This window comes from Mastomys coucha, unplaced genomic scaffold (assembly GCF_008632895.1).
Source record: "Mastomys coucha isolate ucsf_1 unplaced genomic scaffold, UCSF_Mcou_1 pScaffold5, whole genome shotgun sequence".
NCBI classification, from domain to species: domain Eukaryota; kingdom Metazoa; phylum Chordata; class Mammalia; order Rodentia; family Muridae; genus Mastomys; species Mastomys coucha.
The window spans coordinates 100,816,798-100,844,540 of NW_022196911.1; the positions used below are offsets into that span (position 1 = coordinate 100,816,798).

Below are 27,743 nucleotides of genomic sequence, written 5' to 3' on the forward strand. Positions count from 1 at the left end.
GGTGTCTTCTGCCCCTGAGATTCTCTCTTCTCTCTCTTGTATTCTGTTGGTGATGCTTGCATCTATGATTCCTGGTTTCTTCCCTAGATTTTGTATCTCCAGGATTGTCTCTCTTTCTGATTTCTTTATTGTTTCTATTTTAATTCTTAGATTCTGGATGGTTTTGTTCATTTCCTTCGCCCGTTTTATTGTGTTTTCCTAAAGTTCTTTAAGGGATTTTTGTGTTTTTTCTTTAAGGGTTTCTAGCTATTTACCTGTGTTGTCCTGTATTTCTTTGAGGGTGCTATTTATGTCTTTCTTAAAGTCCTGTGTCATCATCATGATAAGTGATTTTAGATCTGAATCTTGCTTTTCTGGTGTGATGGTGTGTCTAGGACTTGGTAGGGTGGGAGAATTGGGTTCTGATGATGCCAAGTAACCTTGGTTTGTGTTGCTTATATTCTTACGCTTGCCTCCTGCCATCTGGTTATCTCTAGTGCTACCTGCCCTTGCTAAGTCTGACTGGAGCCTGTCCTTCCTGTGGTCCTGGTTGTGTCAGAACTCCTCAGAGTCAAGCTGTCTCTGTGATCCTGTGATTCTGGGCTTGTTAGAGCACCTGGGATTGGAGCTTCCTCTGGGTGTTGTGGGACTGGCTGAGGAGCTTGCTCCCAAGGTCTGCTCAGGGTACTGGCTGGCCCAGACAGACCGGAAGCAACCCGAGCCACTGGGCTGGCAGAGTTCCTGTGTGCCTGGGTCCTGCTGGTCCCAGTTACTCCCACTGTTGGGACAGATGTTGTGTCCTCCTCACCTCTGATCCTGGGCAGTTAGAGTACCTGGGAGTCTACTTTTAATAAAAGGTGGGGGGAGAAGAAAATCTGAGGGCAGAGCCCAACAATCTGTATTTTAATGCCCTCTTCCAATGATTTTGCTGAATGCTTGTTTGAGAGTAGCTAACTTTAGAATGCTTGATGATAGCTCTGTTGCTGGTATGTTCATGTCTTTCTGACATAGATGTTTATTATTAATTACCTCAGTTACTACACTGTAGACATTTATCAGACATATTCAGAAAACCAAATATTAACTCAGGAAAAATCTCTCTCTCTTTTCTTTTTGTTTTTCGAGACAAGGTTTCTCTGTGTAGCACTGGTTGTCCTGGATTCACTCTGTAGACCAGGCTGGCCTCGAACTCAGAAATCCACCTGCCTCTGCCTCCTGAGTGCTGGGATTAAAGGCATGCACCACAACTGCCCAGCAGAAAAATCTCTTTAAATGCTTCTTTTTAAAAATTATGCACGTGTGTATGTGTGTGTGTGTGCATGTGTGTGTGCATGTGTGTGTGTATGTGTGTGTGCATGTGTGTGTACATGAGGTTAGAAGGTACCTTAGCAGGAGCTGGTTTTCTCCTTTCATCAAATGGGTCCTGAGGATGGAACTCAGGGTTTGGTGGCAAGTGCATTTATTCACTGAGCCATTTTGCCAGCCTTGAAAAATCTACATTCAATTGATTTTCATCTTGGAATTCTTGAGTTTCTTCATATCACATGTTCCTTAAAAACTAACATGAAAAACAAAACAACAAAAAATAAAAGAAGCAATATGTCTGGGTCCCTGAAAAATGACCAGTATAACTTTTGTCTTTGCCTCATATATTCCTTATATAATGAACATTTGGGTATGGGGCTGGAGAAAAGGCTCAGCAGTTAGGGATATGTAATTGTTCTTTAGAAGACACAAATTCAGTTCCCAGCACCTACATAAGGCCTCTCACAACTGCCTGTAACTAACTTGTGAGGATCTCATGCCATCTTCTGGAGCCTGTGAGCACCTGCACTCAAGTGAACATACCTTCCTCCCTGTGTAAAATTAAAACAACAACAACAACAACAACAACAACAACAACAACAACAACAAAGGCTTGCCAGAATGTGACAATACATGAGGCTAATCCCAGCACTTGTGAGATGGAAGCAGACAGATGTCTGCAAGTTCCAGGACAGCAGGGGAACATAGTGAGTCACTGTCTCAAAAAAAAAAATCTTAAAAAAAATAAACATTTGGGAATGGAGAGATGGCTCAGTGGTTAAGAGCACTCACTTCTCTTCCAGAAGACTAGGACTCACTTTCCAGAATGAAACGTGGTGACTCACAACTGTTTATAACTCTTGTCCCAGGGGATCTGATGCTCTCTTTTGACCTCCTAAGGCATCAGGCCTGAATGCAGGGTAGAGATATACGTGCAGGGAAAACACCCATACACAAATGTAAAAACCCATTTTTTGGCAACACAATATTCAGAATCATAAAACAAAAACTTGAGTGGACATAGATAGGCCATCATTTAAAGCTGAAATCTATAGGATTTGTCTACAGCCATATCACCCTAAATGTTTTCGATCTTGTCTGATATCTTGTGAGAGTCTCTGTGTTTTGTTTACATTTAGACATTTGGTAACTCAATGTCCGGGGATGGAATGTGTATGCTAGTTTACTGTTCCTGTGATGAACACTTTAGAAAAATCTTACTTGAGGAAAGAGTTATTTTAGGTCGCAGTTTTGTGCTTTCAGACTGTGGCTGGTTCAGATCCATTTGCTTTTCTCTAAGGTGGAAACATTGTGTGGGAGAGGCATTGGTAAAAGTGTTCTTATACCATGGTAGATAGAAAAAGAGAAAGGGCTGGGGATGAGATGCTGTTCAAAGGCAGACCCCCAGTGACCAGCTTCCTCCAGCGAGACCCTCTCTCCTAGTTCCCACCACCCCATTGCCATCAAATTATGAATCTATCAGTGAATTAATCTATTGATTAGATCCAGAGCCTTTTTAATGATACAAAGACCTTAAAATTCCTCTGATTATTGCAATGGGGATGAGTCTTGCATACGTAAGGTGTGTGTGTGTGTGTGTATGTGCATGTGCACATGTGTGCACATGCGTGCATGTGTGTGTTTATCTTGTATCCAAACCCTTACATTCTGACCCCAGAAGCTTAGGTTCATCTACTAATGAAAAACGCATTTAGTCTGTTTTTAAGGATCCACGCACTATCAACAGTTTTTACTCTCCAAGTCCAAAATCACCTCTGAAGAGGTTCTGAGCTGGGACCTCTGGGAAAGAAACCAACAAACGGGGTACATGCTTTAAGAAGCAGCGGGAACCAGTCTGATGGCTCAGTGAATGAGGTGTTTGTGGTGTAAGCTTGGAGACCTGAGTTCAATCCTTGGAGCTGAACAGAGGTTGGAAGGAGAGAACCAACTCCACAGAATTGTCCTCTGGCCTCCATATGCACCGTGGCATATGTCTGTCAGTATGTCACACGCACACACACACATGAAAATAAAAATAAAAATAAAAATTTAAATAGGGGATTTGGAGCATAGAAAGAGTGAGACAAAAGCATGACTGATCCCTGAAATGGCAAACAGTCCTGTAGTTCTATGTCCCGCATTTGGGGGGGCGGGTTGCCTTGTGAGCTGTGATGTGCTGGGCAGCCCTGTCCTCGTGGTCTTGCCTGCCTGGCTCCTCTGGTAGGCTGTGCCTACTTACTGCCTACAGCTTTCTACAGAAGAGTCTATGCTCCTGACACCTCCAGTCTCACGGAGTCTCCACTGCAGCTTTGGCTGCTTGTTCTCTCCCTCCCTCCCTCCCTCCCTTCCTCCCTTCCTCCTTCCTTCCCTCCCTTCCTCCCTCCCTCTTTCCCTCTCTCCCTCTCTCCCTCTCTCCCTCCCTCCCTCCTTCCCTTTCTCCCTCCCTCCTTCCCTCTCTCCCTCTCTCCTTCCCTCCTTCTCTCTCTTTCTCTCTCTCCCTCCCCTTCCCTCTCTCCCCCTTCCCTTCCCTCTCTCCCTTTTCCCCCTCCCTCTCTCCTTCTCACTCTCACTCTCTCTCTTTCTCTTTCTCCTTCTCTTTCCCTCTTTTAAATATAGTTTATGCATTACTCTCTCCAGAGGATGTCCACAGTGGTTCTGATGCTGCCATACATCTCCCAATCTCCTTGGGCCTTCCCTTGAAATCTGACTGAATTCTTGACTTCCTGAGGCTTGCCCTCTGCATACCCAAAAATCCAGCACAAAATGGAGAATGCCAATGCTTCTGGGTGTTCAGGATGGCTGAGTATGGAGAAACTTCCCTACAAAGTCCCGTGCAAAAGAGTAATCTGGATCTCTCTTCTCAAAGCAAAGTCTTTTAAATAAGTGTATATCTCTGCCCTACTCTTGCTTCAGAAAACTTGGCTCAGAGGAGCTGGTGGTATCTATGGCTCCACTTGTGTGTTTTACAGTCTTGAAATTTCCTCCATGTGATAAGCAACTTATCACCTTTAAACTTGGTCTCATACAAAATCTGAGATTGGGATGGGTAATATGTGGGCATGGTATATATGTGTGTGTGTGTGTGTGTTTGTGTGTGTGTGTGTGTGTGCATGTCAGGATGTAACATGAATGGCTTCCAGTCCTATTCACAACAAAGTCTTCATTTTTAATATGAAACTTGGTGAGTGTGACCTTTATTGTCCAGATCTCGAGGTGATTGATATGTGAAGCATTATCTAGAGGAAGAGAACATATAGAACGAATACATATCTTAAAGGAGATATATTAGGCTGGCTTCCACAGTGCATGCTGGGTCTGGATGCCTCAGCAGCACTGTTGCAACCCCGTGCTGAGGGCCTGGAGCGCCACTGGCCTTCAACTCACGCTGCAAGGCTGAAGAAGCTGGGTTCTCATGTCAGTGGAGGACAGACAGGCAGAAGCAGCGGCTGCCCAGGAAGGGGTCAAAGTGGGCAAACGGCTACAGCTTTCTCTCCTTAGACCTGATATCAGGGCGACCAAGGAAATGCTGCTCGGTCTAGGGGAGGCTCTCCCCTGGTCAGTCCTTCTAGGAAGCAGGCTTATAGATCCACCCAAAGGCAAGTTTTAGTTGAATTTAGAGCGAGACAAATGAACAACCAAAATGAAGTATCCCAGCAAATGGGAAAGACCCACGATTTTTTTCTTTTTTCTTTTTTTTTTAAATTTCAAATGTTTTCCCATTTCCAGGTCTCCCCTTCAGAGCCCCCCTTTCCCATCCCCCCTCCTCTATGAGGACACTCCCCTACCCATCCACCCACTTCCATCTTCCCACCCTGGCATTTCCCTACACTGGGGCACTGAACACCCTCAGGCCCAAAGACCTCTCCTCCTGCTGACGTCCAATAGGCCATCCTCTGCTACATATGCAGCATGGGTCCCTCCATGTGTATTCTTTGGTTGGTGGCCTAGTCCCAAGGAGCTCCAGGAGGTCTGGCCTGTTGATACTGTTGCTCCCTCCATGGGGCTGCAAACCTCCTCAGCTCCTTCAGTCCCTTCTCCAACTCCTCCATCGGGGACCCCCCATGCTCAGTCCAATGGTTGGCTGCAAGCATCTGCCTCTGTATTTGTCAGGCACTGGTAGAGCCTCTCAGGAGACAGCCATATCAGGATCCCTTCAGCAAGTACTTTCTGGCGTCCACAATAGTGTCCAAGTTTGGTAACTGTATATGGGATGGATCCCCAGGTGGGGCAGTCTCTGGATTACCTTTCCTTCAGTCTCTGCTCCACACGTTGTCTCCATATTTCCTCCTGTGAGTATTTTGTTCCCCTTCTAAGAAGCACTGAAGCATCCACATTTTGGTCTTCTGCCCTGGCCCGTGGGGCATTCAGCAGGGACCTAGAGCAGGGGAGAGAGACTGAGGGAGGACAAGAGACATGAAGAATGAGAGCAAGACAGGTGTCTGATCAAGCTCTGAAAACTTTACTTCAGGGATAGCAATATAAGCATAAACAAGAGGAAGCTTCAAGGAGTGGGGAAGAGCCCTGGGGGGCTTTCCAAAGGCTAGGTGGCAATCTTCAGTCTCTGGAACCAGAGGTCACCATGTCCTCCATACCCACAAATATTCTTACTGTTAGACTACACATGTTCTCTCAAGGCTGTATGTGTAAGCTAGTAATTTTCCACAAGGCCATGGTTAAGGCCATGGCTCCTGGCAGTCTTCCTTCTTCTTGGTCTTCATATGGTCTGTGAATTGAATCTTGGGTATTCTGAACTTTTGAGCTAATATCTACTTATCAATGAGTGCATACTGTGCGTGTTCTTTTGTGATTGAGTTACTTCACTCAGGGTGATATTTTCAAGTTCCATCCATTTGCCTAAGAATTTCATGAATTCATTGTTTTTGATAGCTGAGTAGTACTCCACTATGTAAATGTACCACATTTTCTGTATCCATTCCTCTGTTGAAGGACATCTGGGTTGTTTCCAGCTTCTGGCTATTATAAATATGGAGCATATGTCTTTATTACATGTTGGAGCATCTTCTGGGTATATGCTGGGTCCTCAGGTAGTACTATGTCCAGTTTTCTGAGGAACCACCAGACTGACTTCCAGAGAGGTTGTACCAGCTTGCAATCCCACCAGCAATGGAGGAGTGTTCCTCTTTCTCTACATCCTCACCAGCACCTACTGTCACCTGTGTTTTTGATCTTAGCCATTCTGACTGGTGTGAGATGGAATGTCAGGGTTGTTTTGATTTGCATTTCCCTGATGACTAAGGATGTTGAACATTTCTTTAGGTGTTTCTCAGCCATTCAAGTTTCCTGAGTTGAGAATTCTCTGTTTAGCTCTATTCCCCATTTTTTAATAGGGTTATTTGGTTTGCTGGAGTCTAACTTCTTGAGTTCTTTGTATATATTGGATATTAGCCCTTTATCAGATGTGAGATTGGTAAAGATCTTTTCCCAATCTGTTGGTTGCCATTTTGTCCTATTGACAGTGTCCTTTAAGAAAGAAAGAGAGCTTCAGATCAATTTCCCTTATGAATATCGATGCAAAAATACTCAATAAAATTCTTGCCAACCGAATCCAAGAACACATCAAAATGATCATTCATCATGATCAAGTAGGCTTCATCCCAGGGATGCAGGGATGGTTCAATATATGGAAATCCATCGACATAATCCACTACATAAACAAACTCAAAGAAAAAAAAAACTGCAGGATCATTTCATTAGATGCTGAAAAAGCATTTGACAAAATTCAACACCCCTTCATGTTAAAAGTATTGGAAAGATCAGGAATTCAAGGCCCATAATTAAACATAGTAAAAGCAATATACAGCAAACCAGTAGCCAACATCAAACTAAATGGAGAGAAGCTTGAAGCAATCCCACTAAAATCAGTGACTAGAGAAGGCTGCTCCATTTCTCCCTATCTATTCAATATAGCACTTGAAGTTCTAGCTAGAGCAATTAGGTAACAAAAGGAGGTCAAAGGGATACAAATTGGAAAGGAAGAAGTCAAAAATATCACTTTCTGCAGATGATATGATAGTATGCTTAAGTGACCCCCAAAACTCCATCAAAGTGGCCAGATATAAAATTAACTCAAACAAATCAGTAGCCTTCCTCTACTCAAAGGATAAACAGGCTGAGAAAGAAATTAGGGAAATGATACCCTTCACAATAGCCACAAATAATATAAAATCCCTTGGAGGGACTCTAAGCAAGTGAAAAATCTATATGGCAAGAACTTCAGGTCTTTTAAGAAAGAAATTGAAGAAGACCTCAGAAGATGGAAAGATCTCCCATGCTCATGGATTAGCAGGATTAATATAGTAAAAATGTAGAGAGCAATCTACAGATTCAATGCAATCCCCTATCAATTCTTCATAGAGTTAGAAAGAGCACTTTTCAAATTCATCTGGAATAACAAAAAACCCAGGATAGCGGAAACTTTTCTCAACAATAAAAGAACTTCTAGGGAAATCAACATCCATGACCTCAAGCTGTACTACAGAGCAATACTGATAAAAACTGCATGGTATTGGTACGGTGACAGGCTGGTAGATCAATGGAATAGAATTGAAGACCCAGAAATGAACCCACACACCTATGGTCACTGTCACCTGATCTTTGACAAAGAAGCTAAAACCATCCAGTGGAAAATAGAAGGCATTTTCAACAAATGGTGCTGGTTCAGCTGGCGGTCATCATGTAGAAAAATGCAAATTGACCCATTCTTATCTCCCTGTACAAAGCTCAAGTTCAAGTGGATCAAGTGGATCAAGTGGATCAAGTGGATCAAGTTCAAGTGGATCCACATAAAACCAGATACAATGAATCTAATAGAAAAGAAAGTGGGGGAAAAGTCTTGAACACATGGGCACAGGGAAAAAGTTCTTGAGCAGAACACCAATGGCTTATGCTCTAAGATTAAGAATCAAAAAATGGGACCTCATAAAATTGCAAAGACCCACTTTTGAAAGTGGGTGGTACCAACCAAAGGCATGGAATGAAACTAGGAGGAGGAGAAAGAGGAGGGGGAGGGGGAGGAGGAGCAAAAAGAGGAGAGGGAGGAGGAAGAAGAGGAGGAAGCTAGCCAGTGAACACAAGCTCTGTTCTTGATCCAACATGTGTTCAGCCCCATGGTTTTTCTTTTTCTTTTTTCTTTTGAGACAGTTTTATGTAGCCCACTCTGGCCTTGAACTCACTATGTAACCTAGGATGGCCTTGAACTTCAGCCTTCAACTGGAGCGCTGGGATTTGAACCTAGGGTTTTGTACATTGTAAGAAAACCCTACAAATGGAGCTACATCCTGGGCTACTCTGAAAAGAATGCTAAGAAAAAAGTTCCCTGGATTGGAGAGATGGCTCAGCGGTTAAGAGCACTGACTGTCCTTCCGAAGGTCCTGAGTTCAAATCCCAGCAACCACATGATGGCTTACCATCATCCATAACGAGATCTGATACCCTCTTCTGGAGTGTCTGAAGACATTTACAGAGTACTTACATATAATAAATAAATCTTTAAAAATAAAAAAAAAGGAAAAAAGTTCCCCAATTAACTGTTTTACAAAATATATTAGTTGGAATTTCCAGTAACTAATGCAGCCAGTCAGCCAGGCAGTGGTGGCGCACACCTTTAATCCCAGCACTTGGGAGGCAGAGGCAGGCAGATTTCTGAGTTCTGAGTTAGAGGCTAGCCTGGTCTACAGAGTGTGTTCCAGGACAACCAAGGCTATACAGAGAAACCCTGTCTTGAAAAAAAAACCAACCAACCAAAACAGTAACTAATGCATAATTGGCAATATCTGGAGGAGTCAGTGATGAGTGTGTAAATGTCACTTTGGTGGCCAATGGAAGTTACTAGTTAAGAAACAGGAAATATGTTGGTGGGTGTGGGCTCGACTTAGCTTTTCCTGATAACTGTAATCATCATCGAGGCAGACTGCTAATGTACCCCAGCATATAACTCCTTAATCTTACAGCCAGATGTGCCATTGCCCATCTAGATAATAAGATGCAAATGAAGGAAGTGCGAGACTTCCAGTAACATTCCTTAAGGAGAGATGCATGGCATTCCCTTTCTTTTCTGTAGGAATTGGAAGCAAAGCAGCAACGATGGATCGGGAAGTGACCTAGGGGACTGTGTCCATTGCCTATTAATACAGACCAAGTTATGTCACAAATCAGCAACTCAAAAACATTCCTGCCCACCCTCTGGAGTCCGGAATCCAGGAATGGCTTTCATTCAGAGGTTTGGGCTTGGAGTCTCATGAGATTGAGTTCGAAGTACTGGCTACAACTCCAGTCAACTGAAGGCTCCTAAGAACTGGAAGACCATATTTTCCAAGAGGGTGTTCTCACGGGGCTGTAGGAGACGTGGAGTCATGCTGGCTGGACTGCCTGTTTGTTGACTTTTCTCAGAGTAAGTAATAGAGTATAGGGAAGAAGTCATATGGTTTTTAAGACTTAGTTTTATGATGTCATATCACAGCTTACTGAACTGACCAATATTCTACTGAGGATGGGACAATCGCCACCTTTTGAGCATGTTCCATCTTTTATGGGCAGAGCTGTGGTCTCTCTTTCCCCCAAAGATATCTACATCCTAATAGTGGAGCCTGGGACTATGCTACCTTATACAAAATAAATGGCTTCAATATAATTAAAGATCTGGAGCTCGGATTATCCTGGATTGTCTGGTAGGTACTATTAACTTAGAAGAGTCCTTTTGAGAGCCAATAGTCAAGGGAGGGTGCTCTGGCCATAAGTTAGTAAATGTGGCCATAAGTCAATGTGGCCATAACACTTAGAGCCCGGAGCCATTGATTTTATCCCTGTAAAACCCCTTTTGGACTTTTGATCTCTAGAAATGTTAGATAATAAATTTGCATTGTTTAAATCACTAAATTTGTGGGAATTTTTTTTTTTTGAACTCAGGACCTCTGCTCACTCTGGCCCAAAGATTTATTTATTGTTATATGTAAGTACACTGTAGCTGACTTCAGACGCACCAGAAGAGGACGTCAGATCTCATTACGGGTGGTTGTGAGCCACCATGTGGTTGCTGGGATTTGAACTCAGGACCTTCGGAAGAGCAGTCGGTGCTCTTAACCGCTGAGCCATCTCGCCAGCCCGGGAAATTTTTTTTAACAGCAGTATTTGTGGAGATAGTCTAAAACTACCACTGTCTAGCCTTTGGCACAGATTATTTTTAGCTTTCCCACATGTAAAATAAATTCACCCTCTCAGAGCCGCAAAGTCTCATCTCATTATAGAACTAATTCATGTCCTCTAAATAGGTACAGGAGCAGGAGACTGTGTCTCTTGGGTACAATTCCTCATCTACAGCTCCTCCAACTGAATGCAAGTCAAGGTTGGTTAGCTAGTGAGCCCCAGGGATCTGCCTCTGTCTACCAAGTTCAAAAACCCACCACCACACCTGGCATTTTGCTGTAAGCCCTGGGAATCAAATTCAAGTCCTGCTTGCAAGGCCAACGATTTCCTGACTGAGCTATCTTCTCAGCCCCTCTGCATGGTTTTGAGACAGGGTCTTACTGAACTCACTATGTATACCAGGCTATCCTTGAATTCATGGCAACCTTGAATTCATGAATTGAATTGAATTCATGTCTCTGCTTCCTGAGTTCTGGATTATAACATGTATTGCCAACATTACCAGGTTTGGCTCCTTTGTGTGTGTGTGTGTGTGCGCGCGTGTGCGTGCGTGCGTGCTTTCTTGTAAGTGTTCTTGGAAACAAAATTCTTTAAAAAATTTTGTTAGTCTCATTTAAATCTTACAGAGCTCTAGTACATGAGGTTAAACTTAGTCTCACAAATCTCTTTAAGACACAATGCTTTGCTTTGTTCTTCTGTTGATGGACAAAGACTTTACGCTTTCTTAGAAGTTAACTGATTTTTAATAAAAGAACCCAGAATAGACAATGGGGAAATAGCAATCTCTTCCATAGATGCTGCTGAGAAAAGAGAATATCTATATACTAGAGAAAGGAAATGGCATATATATATAGTGATGGTTTGTATATGCTTGGCACAGAGAGTGGTACTACTAGAAGGTGTGGCCCTGCTGGAGTAGATGTGTCACTGTGGGTGTGGTCTTTAAGACCCTCATTCTAGCTGCCTGAAGTCAGTATTCTGCTAGCAGTCTTCAGATGAAGATGTAGAACTCTCAGCTTCTCCTGCACTATGCCTGCCTGGATGCTGCCATGCTCCCGCTTTAATCATAATGGACTAACCTCTGAATCTTACTCCAGCCCCAATTAAATGTTATTCTTATAAGCACTGCCTTGGTCATAGTGTCTGTTCACAGCAGTTAAACCCCCAACACACACACACACACACACACACACACACAAAGGAGTCAAACCTGGTAATGCTGGCAATACATGTTATAATCCAGAACTTGGGAAACAGAGACATGCAATAATTATAACACATATTCAAAATATCTATATTATATAATATAAATATAATTAAAAAATCACCTCAAAATGGATAAAATACCTAAATGTAAGATCTGAAACTGTAAAACTACTAGAAGAAAATAAGTTCCATGACATTGGCCTGGCAGTATTTTGTACTTGATCTTGGCAGCAGGGGCAACAAAAGCAGGGACAGACACAGAGGATATTAGCAGCTGAAAAGCTTTTGCACAGCAGAGAAGTAAATGGTCCAGACGCAACCTAAAAAATGGGAAAATATTTGCAATGCGTACTTCTGGTGAGGGTTACACAGCCAGTGTATAAGCAGCCCAAAGAACTCAATAGCAAGGAAAGAAATCCAATGAAAACAGAGCAAAGGTCCTGGTGAGCCCACCCAGCCTCCAGTGGGTCCCAGGCCATGGTTAAACTCACTGGGTCATGCAGTAAAAAGACATGAAAGGGACTTGGGGGTGTTGATGGGTGTGGAAGGGAGATAAGAGGAGGCACAGAGTGGGAGCAATCAGAAGGTACTGTGTATGTGTTATGAAGTTGTCAAAGAACAAATTTAAATAAACAATAAATAATAGATTAAATAAAAAATAAATAAGTACACCTTTTCAAGTGTGGGAAAATATAGGCAAAGTCTCTTAAGATTTTCTGAAAAGAAGACAGGCTAACAGATATCTGAAAAATATTTAACATCATGCCTCACTTGGGAAATGAAAATAGAAAGCATTGAGATCTTGCCTTATATTTGTTAGAACGTCTATTACAAAGAAGGCAAATGGTAAGTGTTGGTGAGGATGTAAAGGCAAGGGCACTGTACTGGGTAGGTTTAGTCAGCCTGGCACAAAGTAGAGACACCTGGGAAGAGGCAAGGACCAACTGGGAACTGCTAGGAACTCACCTGGGAATCACCACCATCGGTCTGGCCTGTCAGCATATCTGTGGGGCCATTTTCTGATGACTTACCTGACATAGGAGGCTCTAGCCTACTGTGAGTGGTGCCACTCCTGAGCAGGCCTTCTTGGATTATATAAGAAAAGCAGCTGGAGAAAGGGAAGCAGGGTGGTAAGCTGCAGGTCCTGCTTCTAGGTTCCTGCTTGAGCTCCTGCCACAACTCCTATCGGAAATGGAACATGATGTCAAATAAACTTTTTCCTCCCCTGAGTTCATTTGGTCAATGTTTTATCACAGCAACATAAAGTATATGTTACTACAGCTGTCATGAAAAAGTATGGAGGTTTCTTTTTCTTCTTTCTTCTGTTAGTTCTTGTTCTTTTTCTTTCTTTTTTCTTTTTTTTTTTTTTTGGATTTTTGAGTCAGGGTGCCTCTCTTTTTGAGACAGGGTGTCTCTTTGTAGCCCTGGCCATCCCAGAACTCACTATGTAGAACAGGCTGGCCTCATACTCACAGAGGACCACCTACCTCTGCCTCCCAAGTGCTGGGCTTAAAGGCTTGGCTTTCCTCTCCCAAAGGTTTCTCAAACAAGAACAAATAATTGTTATATGATCTAGCAACCCCAAGAGAATAGAAGTCAGAATATCCAAGGATAGCTGCACAGCTATGTTTACTGCCGCACTATTCGTGATAACCAACATCTGACAGCAGAAGTGTCTATCAATGGATGAATGGATGTGGAAACTGTGTATGCTCGCAGGAACGTTTGTCAATGGATGAATGGATACAGATACTGTACATTCACAGAAATGTCTGTCAGTCGATGAGTGGACGTGGAAACTGTGTACACTCACAGGAGTGCTTGTCAATGGATGAATGGATACAGAAACTGTACATTCACAAAAATGTCTGTCAATTGATGAGTGGATGTGGAAACTGTGTACATTCACAGGAGTGCTTGTCAATGGATGAATGGATACAGAAACTGTAAATTCACAGTAATGTCTGCTAATGGATGAATGGATGCAGAACCTGTGCACATTCACAGGAGCACTTGTCAGTGGATGAATGGATACAGAACCTGTACATTCACAGCTAAAGATTATTTTAGCTTTAAAGAAGGAAATCCTGTAATGTGTGACAACACAAAGGAAATGGATGGACATTTTGCCATAAGAAATACCAGGGCCAGGACAAATATTGCATGATCTCACATATATGTAGAATACCAGAAAAGATGTCTCAATGTAGATAAGAACTTGCTGGTTGTCAGAGAATGAGACAGAGTAAGGACAGGGGATTGCTCAAAGGGTACAAAGTTTCCACTAGATAAGAGGGATACAATTTGAAATCTATTGCACAGCATTCAGTTACTAGTGTATTTTATGTTTAAAAATTGCCTGGGGGGTAAATTTCAAAAGTGAGACGATAACTTGATTCAACCATTCTATTCTCAGTACATATATTGTAACACACCATATCTCATAACATAGTAGTTATGAATTGCTAATTTATGAGTTGTTAATTTAAAAATAAATGAAATAGAAATAAAATTACTTCATGTTTACATGAAGACAGAAATGGGTATCACTAAATGAGTGGAATACAGTAACATTTGCTAAAGCACCAACAGGCATTTTTTTTTTTTTTTTGAGTCATGGGTTTTTCTGCATAGCCCTGGCTGTCCTGGAACTCATTCTGTAGACCAGGCTGGCCTCGAACTCAAAAATCTGCCTGCTTCTGCCTCTCAAGCACTGGGATTAAAGGTGTGTGCCACCACTGCCCAGCAGGCATTTTTTTTTATTAAATTATTTATTTACATTCCAAAAGTTGTCCCTCTTCCCTGTGCCCCCTTCCCTAGTTCTTCACCCCAACCCCCACCCCTGTGAGAGGGTACTCCCCTACCCGCCCACCTCACCACCACAGCATCCCTCTTCCCTGGGGCATCAAGTTTCCACAGGAGTAAGTGCATCCTCTCCCACTGAGGCCATACAAGGCAGTCCTCTGCCACACATGTGCCTGGGGCCACGAGCCAGCCCACGAGCCAGCCCACGAGCCAGCCCGTATATGCTCCTGGGTTCTTGGTCTAGTCTCTGGGAGCCCTGAGTGGTCTGGGCCAGTCCACAGGCATATTTTTAAATTCTCATAACTTTGGAAGGATGAAAAAAAAAAACCCTGAAATTCAAAGAGCACAGGAAATTTGCCAATTGTACACAGTAAGGACAGAATTTGAATTGTATTAATCTAAGCCCCGTGCTATTCACTCCAATGTAAATAAGAGAGAATTCTGGTAGGGTTAACAGTATAAGAAAATTCTCTGATCTGTTTATAAAAATAATATACTTGAAGGCCAACCAGATGGCTCAGAGAGCAAAGGTGCTTGCTGTCAAACCTGAGGATGTGAGTTCAATACCCAGAGCCCACGTGGTGGAAAGAACCAAGTCCTTAAACCCTTTTCTGATCTCCACAGGTGTGTATCAAGAACCAGCTCCTTAGAACTTTTTCTGATCTCCATATGTACACAGTAGTATGAGTACTGCATTCTCCATATATATATATATATATATATATATATATATTCACAAAACTTGTGATAAAGTTTTTTTTTTTGTATCATTTTGTATCATAAGGCACTTTATGTCATAGACTGCTGAGAAAGTATTTTCAAAACACCTTTTACTACACAGAATTTAAAAATTCAGTACATCCTAAAAAAACATTTATATTCACAGAATGGAACTTGTACATTGCCAACATCATTTCATCTATGGGACTCCCTGATCCCCACACCCCAAGCTCTTCCTCACAAAGGAAGCAGCCAGGCCTAATATAAACAACTCGGTGGGACTGATGACCTTGAGTTGCTGTGCTTTAGAGATTAGGAGGCATGGAAGGTGCTAGAAGGGATGGTGAAGGTAGTCAAAGGAATGATGGGAGACGAACCTCAAGTTGGGGACAGGCCACAGCGGGACTAAGAGTACCAGAGAAGGACAGAAAGTCGAACAGGAGGCAGCTGGGACCCAAGCCCGAGGACGGTCTTCCAACGATGTCCACAACCGGCCTCGGTTGGATCGGATGAGGTCACAGGCCCTTGTGAGGTGTGGGGACGCGCGCGTGCCACCTCAGCGTTTTCCAGGAGGCGTTCAGGCAGCAGGTGCTCACCAGCTCAGCCGCTTTCCAGGGAGCCCAGCAGGACGCCCCAGTGGCCGAGGTCTTTGTGCCAGACACCTCAGGCAGTTCCATGGGCGGAGCTTCGGGCTGATCAGGTGATCTCGGGGGCGTGGCCTCGTGGGCCAGGAGTGTAAGGAGGCTGGAAGCACAGGACAGAGGACTCCAGGCTTCCAAGAGGGAGGAAGCACAGAATGCAGAACCTTAGGGCCCCGAGGGCATCAGCGGGATGATTCAGAGAGGAAGGTTTAGGGAGCAGTAGTTGGACCCTCAGGTGACAGAATTGGAGAGGCAAGACTTGCTGAGGAAAAGGTTTAAGCTGTCTCAGAGGCGGGGGGAGAGATGCAATGTTAAAGGAGAAAGTGAAGCTCAGTGTACCTGGATGGAGGAACGTTGCAGAAAGGCGGAAAGGTCTCTAAGTGGTCGGTCAATGGGTTGTCCTAGCTATGTGGAGACTTAGTGGTTGGGAAACACCCCGGTGCCTTCAGCTCTACGCCTGTCAGATCACTTGTTGGACAGAGGATGGTTTCTGTGTTTCCATGTCCGCTTTCCTCTCAAGTTTTTAACCTCTCAAAAGCAAAGCTGGTGGGAAATTCTCCACAGCGTAAGTTCTTGCATGAGGTGGAGGATCTCTTGTTAAGCAAATATGATAAATGGAGGTTAGTGTTTGAACATTCAACAGTGGCATTAGCTATAATGTATCTGCAATTGTGGTACAGTTTGTCCATTAGAATATCAACACTTTAAGACAGAAAAAAATTCTCTGATAGTAGCAACTAGTATTGTAATACAACCAACAATGTAATGAATAACTCATCAAATGTGGCTTGTATAGCAGTAAAAAAATTCTGAGGGTTTTTTTTTTTTTTTTAATTTTGGTCATTACATTTGCATAACGTGAAAGTCTTTGGCATGAAGGCAGGATAAAATATCTTTTGTTTGCAACAACATTGATTCCCTCCATTAAATTTTCAAAAGGTTTGAAAATTATTTGTATATGTGTATTTGTCTCTATGTGGGTTTGTGCATGTAAGTGCAGTGCCTGAGGCAACCAGAAGAGGGCAGAAGAGTTGTGAGGTGCCTGACATGGGTGCTGGGAACCCAGTGGGCCCTAAGGGCATATTAGCTCTGAGTCACTAAGTCATATTTCCAGCCCCATGCAGTATCAATGTTCTGAGGCAATATTGTGTGGTACAGAACCAAGGTTTTGGAGCTAGATTTCCTGGATTCATATTCTCACCCCTGTTTGTTGGTTGGGTGTTTCTGTAAAATAGTGACTATAGCAATTCCTTAAAGGATAATTATGAGTAATATATGAAGTAATTCATGTCAATGTGTTTATCGAAATGTCTAGCACATACTGAGTACTCAGTAACTTGGTGGCTATTGTTTCTGCACTTCTGCCTTAGGGTTTGTTTAAATAATGATAATAATGATAATAATAACAATAATAATAATAACAATAACAACAACAACAACAAACATGGCTTCTCTTCTTCTCATGTCATTTGAGGTACATTTCTCTACTTCTCTGTATACTAAAAACGGTAAACTTAGGAAGCTGGATGACTTCTGAGTTCTCACCTACTAGTTGTTCCCTCCAGCTTTTGCTCACCAGTCTACATTGTTGCTATTTATTGTGTGTTGTACTCTGAGCATTTCTTTGATGAGGCAACTTCAAGTAGATAAATATAATCTCTTTGTCTCTTAAATAGGGGTATGGTCTTTTCTTCCTATTTTTTCTGTTTATAGTTTGTGATCTTTTCTTCCTGTTTTTTTTTTTCTGTTTATAGTTTGTCAGGAAACACTTTTATCTTACTGCTCACTCCTATTTATTCATCAAGGCCTTTGGGTCCTGAAGGACAGAATTTACTTCCAAATAGAAAAATGGAGAAAACACATTTAATTTGCAAGGTAAGTTATTTAAGGCAGTTTTTGTTTTTTTTTTTACTTTTAAAGATTTCTTTTCCTTTTAAAATTATTTTTATGATTGTTTACTATGTTGGAATATTATCTAGTAATAAGGTATACTGAAAGAACTTCTAAAGCATATTGTGAAATTCTATATACACATATTAAATTATATAAAAGTAATATATATTTTATGGTTTTCTTTTTTGGTATGATAATTTTTAGGTCATCAAGCAATTTAAGCACATTGTCAAAGTGGCTATACCATTTTGGATTTCCACCATTAGATAGGCTCTTCAGAGAGGGGTGAGGTTCCATCGGCCCCTCACTGTTCTGTGACAGGATACGTATAGGTTCAGTCTTGTAGAGATTGTGTGTAGATAATCACAGGTGCTGTGAGTTCAAGAATAACACTGCCAATGTCATACCAAGATATCAGAGTTCTTTCTACTCATTCTTCTGTGAGGTTTCCCGAGCCATTTATGGTTGGATATTTGTCTTAGTCACTATTTTATTGCTGCGAAGAGACACCACAAGAAGAGAGCTTTGCATGCTGATGTACAGGCAGCAGGGAGGGAGGGAGGGAAGGATGACACAACTCCTCCAACAAGGACACATCTATTCTAACAAGGCCACACCTCCTGATCCTTCCCACACAGTTCATCCAATGGGGACTAAATGTACAAATGTAAGGGTTACGAAGACCATTCTCACTGAAACCACTGAAGCATTCAATAGTCAGTTATCCACTGTACTGACTGGTTATGAGTCTGTATACTCACCCTTAACCACCGTAAACGGAAGTTTCTCTAATCAAAGATAATCGCACTTTCCCATGGGCATGAACACAGTTATTCAGAAAGCAAATTTTTTTAAAGTTTTATTGCATTATGATGAGAAAAGTTACATGATTTCAATTTATCTAAATTTGTTAACGTTTAAAATCATATTTTAAGTAAATAGAATTAAATCACATTCTTGTTTCCCTTTTGTACTCCCACTCCTCCCAGAGACCCCCCCTTCAATACCTACAATCTTTTTTGCCATATTCCTTAAAATTTAGAAAGCAATTCTGACAGGTATATCATGTTCGTTTAGCAGAAACGGCAGCAGCAGTTTCCGCACTAGGGCTTCTGACCTTCCTAGCTTCTGACCAGGTTTACCCTTACGCATGTGCCAATCAGAAAGCAGTTGGCGAGCCCCACAACTGGTTAGCCATTATTTTACCTGTGAGCTCATCTTTCCCGGCCAGTCCGTGTTGTTGCATGCAGGGGCCACAGCCAAGTAAGACAGTTGTGGAAGATTCTCTCCTGGCAGCCTCGATAGCAGCTTCTAGCACTGTTGGGGCTGGCCAGCAAGGAGGGGGCATCCAGCTGAATTTCAGCTTGGTTTTCCTATGTCTTCAGACTGAGGCATGTTGTATCTTTAGAAATAGTGTTACCAGCTAGTTGTGGTGGCAACCAACAGCAGTGACAATTGCTGGTATTATATGTTATTAAAACTATAGTCACCCTGCTGTTAGTAATTAGATTATTAAGACGTTCCTTCGGTGCAGTTGAAACTTTGTACCCTTTGATTCTTTTCTTCCCTTTTCTCCACCTCCCTTCTTCCTGCTGGTCTGTTTCTATTTGAAGATTTCATTACACTGTACCTTAGTCATAGCCTTCACTCCCTCATTCCCACTCCCCCTAGACTCAACACCGTCTCCTTTTTAACATCATGTCTTTTATTTTTAAACATAAACTACTGAGTTCAGTTTGTGCTGCCCATATGCACACAGGCATAGTGAGCTGCCAGCATCTTTAAAATGTTCACCTCCTGTGTATGTGTGTGTGTGTGTGTGTGTGTGTGTGTGTGTGTGTGTGTGAATGTGTGTGTATATTTCTTTCTTTTTCTTTTTTTTCTTTTTTGGGTTTTTCGAGACAGGGTTTCTCTGTGTAGCCCTGGCTGTCCTGGAACTCACTCTGTAGACCAGGCTGGCCTCGAACTCAGAAATCCGCCTGCCTCTGCCTCCCAAGTGCTGGGATTAAAGGCGTGCGCCACTACCGCCCGGCGGGTGTGTGTATTTCTATGTGAGTACCGGTGTTTGGAGAGGCCAGACAACAGCATTGGTAGTTTTGTGTGCCCACCATCACTGTACCTTTATTGCCTTTCCTCCACATTTTGCTCAATGAATCTCTTTGATAACAGCTCTTTGTGATGGTTAGGGTTGTCCACTTGACAGAATCTAGAATCACTTGGACTTCTGCCAGCTTCTTTTTTTTTTGTATTATTTTATTTATTGTCTATTCTTTGAAAACTTTATACATGTATGCACTGTATCTTGGTCATATTATATCCCAACTCCCTTCCTCCCCCTCTCCTTGGTCTCTCCAACACATCTCCCTCCTAACTTCATGGTGTTCTGGGCATTTAGATCCATGATGGTTCCATACAAATTTTAGGATTGTTTACACTTCTGTGTAAAGTGATATCTAAATTTTGATAATTTCATTAACAGTATAGGTTGCTTTGTGTAGACATACAGCATTTGTTCTTTCAATTTGCAAGGATAGTTATATCGATCTATTTACTTCTGTCTTTACTCTCATTTTTTTTACATTTATTTATGTGTATGAATGTTTTGCTTGCACATCTGTATGTGCACCATGTGCATGCCGTGTGCCTCAGAAGAGGGCACTGGATCTCCTAGAGCTAGGGTTAGGGATGGTTGTGAGACACCATGTAGGTGTTGGAACTTCTTTGCAAGAGCAACACTGCTCTAAACTACTGAGCTACTTTCTCTAGCCCATTCTTGAGTGCCTCCTTCTATTGTTTTATAGTTTTCATTGTTACAATTCTAACAGATGTGCAGTGGTATCTTGTTTAACTTGCTATTTCCTAAAACACTATGTTTAATATCTTTTCTCATATGCTTACTAGATTGATGTCTATACATCTCAGGTTGCAAACTTTGTTCAGAGATCTTAGCCATTTCTAAACTGGCCTCCACACATATAACAAGGATGAGTGTATCTGTATGCACACCCACATGCAACATGCACATAACAATCCTTTATTAGATGTATCCTTTGCAAATACTTTCTCCCAGTGTCTGGCTTACCCGTTCAACCTCTTGCTGGTGTTTCTCACAGAGTAGATGCTTTTTAATGTGAATGGAATGCAATTTTTTTCCTTGCGTGGACCATGCCTTATATTTGTATCTGAAAATAGTTAATTTTTTATAATAAAATTATTGTTTTGAAAAATATGATAAAATTTTGCACCTATGTATATTCATGAATTCTGTGCATTTTATAGCTACATATTATGTTAGGGATACATATTCTTTTAGAATAGTATTGTCAAATGAATAAGATCCTTTTAAAACCAAACTCCCTTTAGTTGAATGTTATATGTAATGTGAATGTGGAAAGGACTATGCATGACTGTGACTATTGGCTATTTCCAGACAGAAGAAAGCATTGATGTATCAATTCACAGCTCTGATACTTTCACAACCAAGTTGACATCAAGAAATATTGAAACTAAGAAATACTGCAAAATTTCTAAAACAACAGGGAAGAAAATTTCATCTGAAAGTAAGGGTTTCATCCCAGAGTATAAAAAAATGTAAGTTAAAAAACTTTGAGTTTACATTAGGAAAGTATCTCTTTTCAAGTTTAAAACAGCCAGACATGCAGCATATATGTGTCACAGTAGGGTCGTGTGTGTTGTGGTCATTCTCTTAGGAACACGGTGTTAGCAGTTGTGTGGTTGCTCTTACACCTCTTCTGATGCAGCTCCATTGTGGTCTGAAAGCTTTCGCAGAGGTTCAGTTAGATAGGAGCAGTAGCTCATAAGTCTGTACGTTTGTCCTCAAGAGAATTTAAGAAAAGGGTTCTTTCATCTGGGCTTGGGCTTATGAAATTAGATCATTTGAATCCTGTAGTTTCTTTTTGGCATACCAGTTACCTGGATGTCTTTTGTTAGTTAAAAAAAAAAAAAAGTTCTGGCATTCTGTATATACCTAGGCAAACAATCTTCATTTTTAATTTTTCTTATTGTTTATTATAGGGAAGAAATAATATGAGAAAATGTTTTGAGTTTATGTCATTTTTTTTTCTACCAACTAAGTTTTGGTCTAATGGATTTGTGAAGTTAGAAATTACCTGTGTATTGTAATTGGAAGGGTATTTGAACTGAAGTCTTTCTAGCATAAGCTTGTGTTTCTGTTTTATTTAATATGACATTTTGACCACTCTTTACATTTGTAAGGCAACAATGATCAAGGTATTTATCTCTGGAAAACTGCATCAAAGTTATCTGGCAAGGAGTGGAAGGTATTGCAAGTGTCTCTTTCCCTTCCTTAGTGTTGAAGTGTTCAAACTTATGTCTTGGGAGACACATATCTCAAAGGAGTGGGATGTAGGGCAAATGTTTTAATTCATTATTTATAGAAAACCATTTATTTTTCATAAAGGAATGGAGGCAATTCATAATGTTATACATGTTTATACTTTAAAAAATATGAAAGCTTAGATGCTATGTAGTCCTGTGGAAGCCACAATTAAGTCAGAAATAGAAAGACTTATCTCATCAAGGATATGTGGGTTGGATGTGGTGAGGCAAAGAAGTAGCAGGCTCCAAACTGTGTGGCTAATAGGCCATGATGTCAGTTTTGGAGGTCACTACAAACTTTTCCTTTGTAAGGAAATAGATTAAGAAATTGAAGATGTTAGAATGTTTTTTTTTTTCTTTTTTTTACACAACTTAACTTTGTAAAACTGGTCCAGTCTTTATATATTTGGTCTCTTTCTGTTTCTATTTCCTAGTAGAAAAAAATATTTTAGAATGTGACTCATAGTCAAAATAGTTGAAAGCCATTTCCTTTGACGCCAGAGGTCTGTATAGGTGACTAACCGTAGACAGCTTTGGGGTGTGTCAGGGGATAAGAGCAGGTATCGGGGTCACGGCTTGGGAACTCGGGAGGATTGGGAGTGGGTAAATGATGAAGTTTCCTCTTCTTTCACAATTTTGCTTAGGATTAAATTAACCAGTAGCTGAAATAGTGGAAAATGTACAGGATAGATGATCCAACATCAGCAGGAATAATAAATAGGACAGGCTGTGTAGATGAAGAGAGATTTAAAATACATTCCAAGCAAGCATTGCGAACTAACTACAACCTGATACAGTGTGGAGGTTTATGATATTTAGCAGTCAACGGGAAATTTGTACACCCATTGTCTATTTGGTGATACTAAGAAATGTCTATTAATTTTTATGTGTTGTAATGATGCTTTAAAGTGTTTTTTTTTAAAAAAGAAACAACACCTTATAGATACATTTATTGAAATTGTTACAGGTGAAGTATTGCTGATGAACTCTATGCAGATGAATTAATATTGGGATTTCAAATTTATAAAAGATAGAAGAAGGGATAAAAAGATATAATTAGGCTGTGATTTAAGCAGGGTCATGGTATATTGGGAGCTTAGCATATTATTTGGAAATTTCCACAAAGATTGAAAGAAAAATAAAGCCAGAAAGAACAACTCAGCAGTTATTCTAATTTCTGTGCCATTTAGATATGAAACATCACTACTTGTATATAGAGAAGAAAAATCTACCGAGTTTTCAGGATCAAGAAAAATCAGGAGAAAGAAGAGTGAACAGGTACAACTTCAGAGTAAAAGAACTGAGGTAAGTCAGAACCTGGCAAATTTCCCTTTTGTCCTTAGCCTCCAAATCTTGATGTTTTAGTTCAAGTTGTGAAATGTTACTATTTTATTTTTGTTTTTTATTATTATTTATTAAATTACTTTAAATTTTAATTTATTTTTTAAAAATTTATTTAATTTTTTATACTCTAAATTTTATTCCCCTCCCTGTCCACCCTCTGACTGTTCCCCATCCTGTACCTCCTCCCCCTAAATCCCCCCAACTCTCCATGAGGATGTCTCTACTCCTAACCCCCACCCACCAGACCTCCCCACTCCCTGGGGCCTCCTGTCTCTTGAGGGTTAGGTGCATCTTTTCTGACTAAACCCAGACCTAGCAGTTCTCTGCTGTATATGTGTTGGGGGCCTTATATCAGCTGGTGTATGCTGCCTGGTTGGTGCTCCAGTGTCTGAGAGATCGCGGGTTAATTGAGACTGCTAGTCCTCCTACAGGTCGCTCTCCTCCTCAGCTTCTTTCCAGCTTTTCAACCGCAGGGGTCAGCAGCTTCTGTCCATTGGTTGGGTGTAAATATCTGCATCTGACTCTTTCAGCTGCTTGTTGGGTCTTTCAAAGGGCAGTCATGATAGGTCTCTTTTTGTGAGTACTCCATAGCCTCAGTAATAGTGTAGGCCTTGTGGCCCCCCACCCACACCCCCTTGAGCTGGATCCCAATTTGGGCCTGTCACTGGGCCTCCTTTTCCTCAGGCTCTTCTCTATTTTTGTCCCTGTAGTTCTTTCAGACAGGAACAATTATGGGTCAGAGTTTTGACCGTGGGATGGTAACTCCATCCCACACTTGATGCCTTGTCTTTCTGCTGGAGGTGGACTCTACAAGTTTCCTCCCCCAACTGTAGGGCATTTCATCTAAGGTCCTCCCTTTGAATCCTGAGAGTCACCTCCCAGGTCTCTGGTACATTCTGGAGGGTCCCCCTATGTCCTATCCCTGCCCCCGAGGTTGCCTGTTTCTATTCTTTCTTCTGGCCCTCAGGGCTTCAGTCCTTTTCTCCCACCCAATACCTGATCATGTTCTTCTCTTCCCTCCTTGTCCCTTTTCCACCCATGTGCCTCCCTCCCTTCCACCTCCTGAGATTGCTTTCTTCTCCCTCCCAAGTGGGATTGAACTGTCCTCACTTGGGCCCTTCAGCTTGTTGACCTTTTTGAGTTCTGTGGACTGTATCCTGGGTATTCTGTACTTTTTTTTTTCTAATATCCACTTATTAAGTGAGTACATACCATACATGTCCTTTTGGGTCTAAGTTATCTCACTCAGGATGATATTTTCTAGTTCTATCTATTTGCCTGCAAAGCTCATGATGAGCCTCGTTCTTAATAGCTGAGTAGTATTCCATCGTGTCAATGAACCACATTTTCTATATCCATTTTCTGTGGTGGGATATCTGGGTTATTTCCAGCTTTTGGCTATCACAAACAAAGCCTCTATGAACATGTTACTATTTTATTTTATTTTTTGAAATGTTACTATTTTAAATATTTGGATTTTTTTTCTCCTTCTTTCCTTCTCCTGCCCTCTCTTGCTTGGTTTTTCCAAGATAGGATTTCTCTGTGTAGCTCTGGCTGACCTGGAACTCACTCTGTAGACCAGACTGGCCTCGAACTCAGAGATTCATCTGCCTCTGCCTCCCGAGTACTGAGATTAAAGGTGTGTGCCACTCCTGTTTGGCTTCCTTTTCTTTTCTTTTGCCTGCGATAGTGCCAGTTGTACACTGGGCATGTCTTTGGGGAAATTACTTTGATTATATCAATGTGGGAAGAATTGTCCACTGTGGGTGCTACCATCCCTTAGGCAGCAGATCCTGGGCTGTGGGAGTAAAGTTGAGCTGAGCATGTGTGCAGGCATTCATTGCTCTCTGTTCCTGATTGTGGATGTGATCAGCTTCCTCAAGTTCTTCCTGCTACTGCGACTTGCCTTCTGTGATGGACTACACTTTGGAACTATGACCCTAAATGAAGCCTTTCCCCCTTAGGTTGCTTTTTCAGAGTGTTTCTTCATAGCAGTATAAAAGAAACTAAGATATCTTATTTCTGCTTTGTTGTTGTTGTTTTGGTTTGGTTTGCTTATTTGCTTCAAATAGGCTCTCACTATGTTGTCCACACTGACCTCAAACTCTTGGGCTCAAGTGATTTTACTGCCTCTGTCTCTTAAGCAGCTGGGACTACAGGTGTGCACCACCATGTCTAATTGTCTTTTCTTTCCTCCTTTCTAAAAATAAACCATTCAACCTCACAAGACTAGGAGGTTTTACTTTTCCCTTTTCCCTACTTAGTTTAAATTTCTTTTTTATTTTTCACTGTGTTGTGTGTTGCTATTGTTCACAGTTAACTCTGACCCTAGGTGTTCCTTGGTAGGTGCACATCTCTGACATCTGCCCTGATCTCATGGGTCTTCAGTGGTCTTCTTCCTGCTTTCTATCTCATAGTCTCTCTTGTCCTTGTTTGTAAAAGCACATCTGCCCTTGGACATCTTGTATTGACATCTTCATGTTCATTACATCTGCAAAGATTTTTTCCCCCCTTTAAACATGGCCACAATTAGAGGTTCCAGATATTAGGGTGTGAAGTGGAACAAACATTGCCCTTACTGTATTCTCTGATATATACTTAGGTGTGCATTTCTTTTTATTTGTCTATCTTATTATTTGCTGTGCTTCTTAAATCTGAGAATGAACACTTTTCTTTAATTCTGGAAGAGCTCAATCTGTTGTCCTTTTTGTTTTTGTTTTTTCCATCTCTGGAGCCTTATGCACACCAAGCAAGCCCACCCCTACCTCATCTTTTAGGACATGCGCACCGAGCAAGCCCACCCCTACCTCATCTTTTAGGACACTTCCTCTCCTCCAATTCTTTGTCATCCTTTTGGTTCCTCTGCCACCACTCCATTCTTTGTGCTTTTTTTTTTTTTTGGTTTTTTGAGACAGGGTTTCTCTGTGTAGCCCTGGCTGTCCTGGAACTCACTCTGTAGACCAGGCTGGCCTCGAACTCAGAATCCGCCTGCCTCTGCCTCCCAAGTGCTGGGATTAAAGGCGTGAGCCACCACCGCCCGGCTCATTCTTTGTGCTCTTAAGCATGCACACACACACACACACACACACACACACACACACACACACACACACCCTGAGGCAGTTAGCTTAGAGAGATAAGAGCTTTCTTTTGGTTGTGGCTCTGGAAGTTCCAGTTGAAAAGCAAATTGCTCCACTTCTCCTCCACTCTTGGTGAGGAGCAAAGGCTAAAGAAATCACTCCCTTTCTGAACTCGTGTTCATATACATTAAGTCAGGAAGATACCAGGGTCCTGCTGTCCATCACCAGTACATCTCAAGTATCCTAGGGGCTCCCAATACATCACTATCTCTCAAAGCTTCCATTGGCTTCTAATAGCCCCTCCCAGGCAAAAAGTCTCCAATGTGTGGACCTTTGGGTGCACAGGGACAGGGTGGGGGGCGGTTACTACCCAGAGTTACATTGCTTCATGTTTTTTTTTCCCCACGTTTCTATTTCTCTATTTGGGTCTTAGTATTTTGTTCCCTATCTATTTTGTAGTTAATGTATCTTTTTTTCTCTACCCAAATTTAATGTACAGTTTAATGCTGTCCATTGAGATTAAATTCCAATGATTATTTTATTTCCAAAAGTTTTGCTTGGTGGTTCTTTAAAGTTTATCTGGATGTCATGCTCTCCTCATGCTCTGTAGTTATCTCAAGAAGGTGTTTAATGAACCCAGTGTGTGAAATCTTTGTGGCATCCAAATCTTTGTTATTCTTGCTCGTGTGAGCCTGTATCCTTTCTTTCACATTTGTTGAGAACTTTATGATGATTTTCTTCTTCTCCAAGATTTCTCTGTGTCTGGTCTGTTTGTCTGTTTCTCTCTCTCTCTCTCTCTCTCTCTCTCTCTCTCTCTCTCTCTCTCTCTCTCTCTCTCATCTTACCATGTATCCCTGACTATTCTGGAACCTTTTATATAGACAAGGAAGGCCTTGAACTGTTGGTGGCCCTCTTGCATCTGTCTCCCCAGGGCTATGATTACAGGCATGCACCATCCCCATGTCTCGCTACAAAAGGTAATATTTTTATTTTGGAGAGAATTCACACCTATTTCTGCCTTGCATTTCACAAATTTGGAGCACTTTAATTAAAAACTTCCACTTTTCTTGGCTTATGCATTTGAGTTGAATATTCACACATGCCTTGAGATGTGGTTATAGCCAGTTAAAAGGAGGAGTTTTTCTTTTAGCTTGGAGTTGAGACAGAGGACGTCTTTATTCTGTGTGCTCCTCCGTTGGGGTTAAATGTTGTTATTTACTGTTGTTGTTTTTTCCCAGCTGGTTCTTTT

At 41.6% G+C, this 27,743-nt stretch overlaps 2 protein-coding genes across 3 annotated transcripts in view; one reads left to right on the top strand and one right to left on the bottom strand.

The window, feature by feature from the left end:
- Positions 1-15,817, bottom strand: part of LOC116076923 — a 31,831-nt gene extending 16,014 nt beyond the window's left edge. For both annotated transcript variants that reach the window (XM_031351014.1, XM_031351013.1), the window contains exons 1-2: positions 15,555-15,817; positions 12,684-12,834 (exon numbers count right to left, since the gene is read on the bottom strand). The gene's annotated coding sequence lies outside the window, so the exon portion shown is untranslated. The remainder of the gene's footprint in view (positions 1-12,683; positions 12,835-15,554) is intronic.
- Positions 15,650-27,743, top strand: part of Efcab13 (EF-hand calcium binding domain 13) — a 110,355-nt gene continuing 98,261 nt past the window's right edge. Inside the window, exons 1-4 of the mRNA XM_031354079.1 lie at positions 15,650-15,877; positions 17,573-17,693; positions 21,142-21,302; positions 23,261-23,375. Of these exons, the coding sequence (XP_031209939.1) occupies positions 15,687-15,877; positions 17,573-17,693; positions 21,142-21,302; positions 23,261-23,375 (588 nt within the window). The 5' untranslated portion in view covers positions 15,650-15,686. The remainder of the gene's footprint in view (positions 15,878-17,572; positions 17,694-21,141; positions 21,303-23,260; positions 23,376-27,743) is intronic.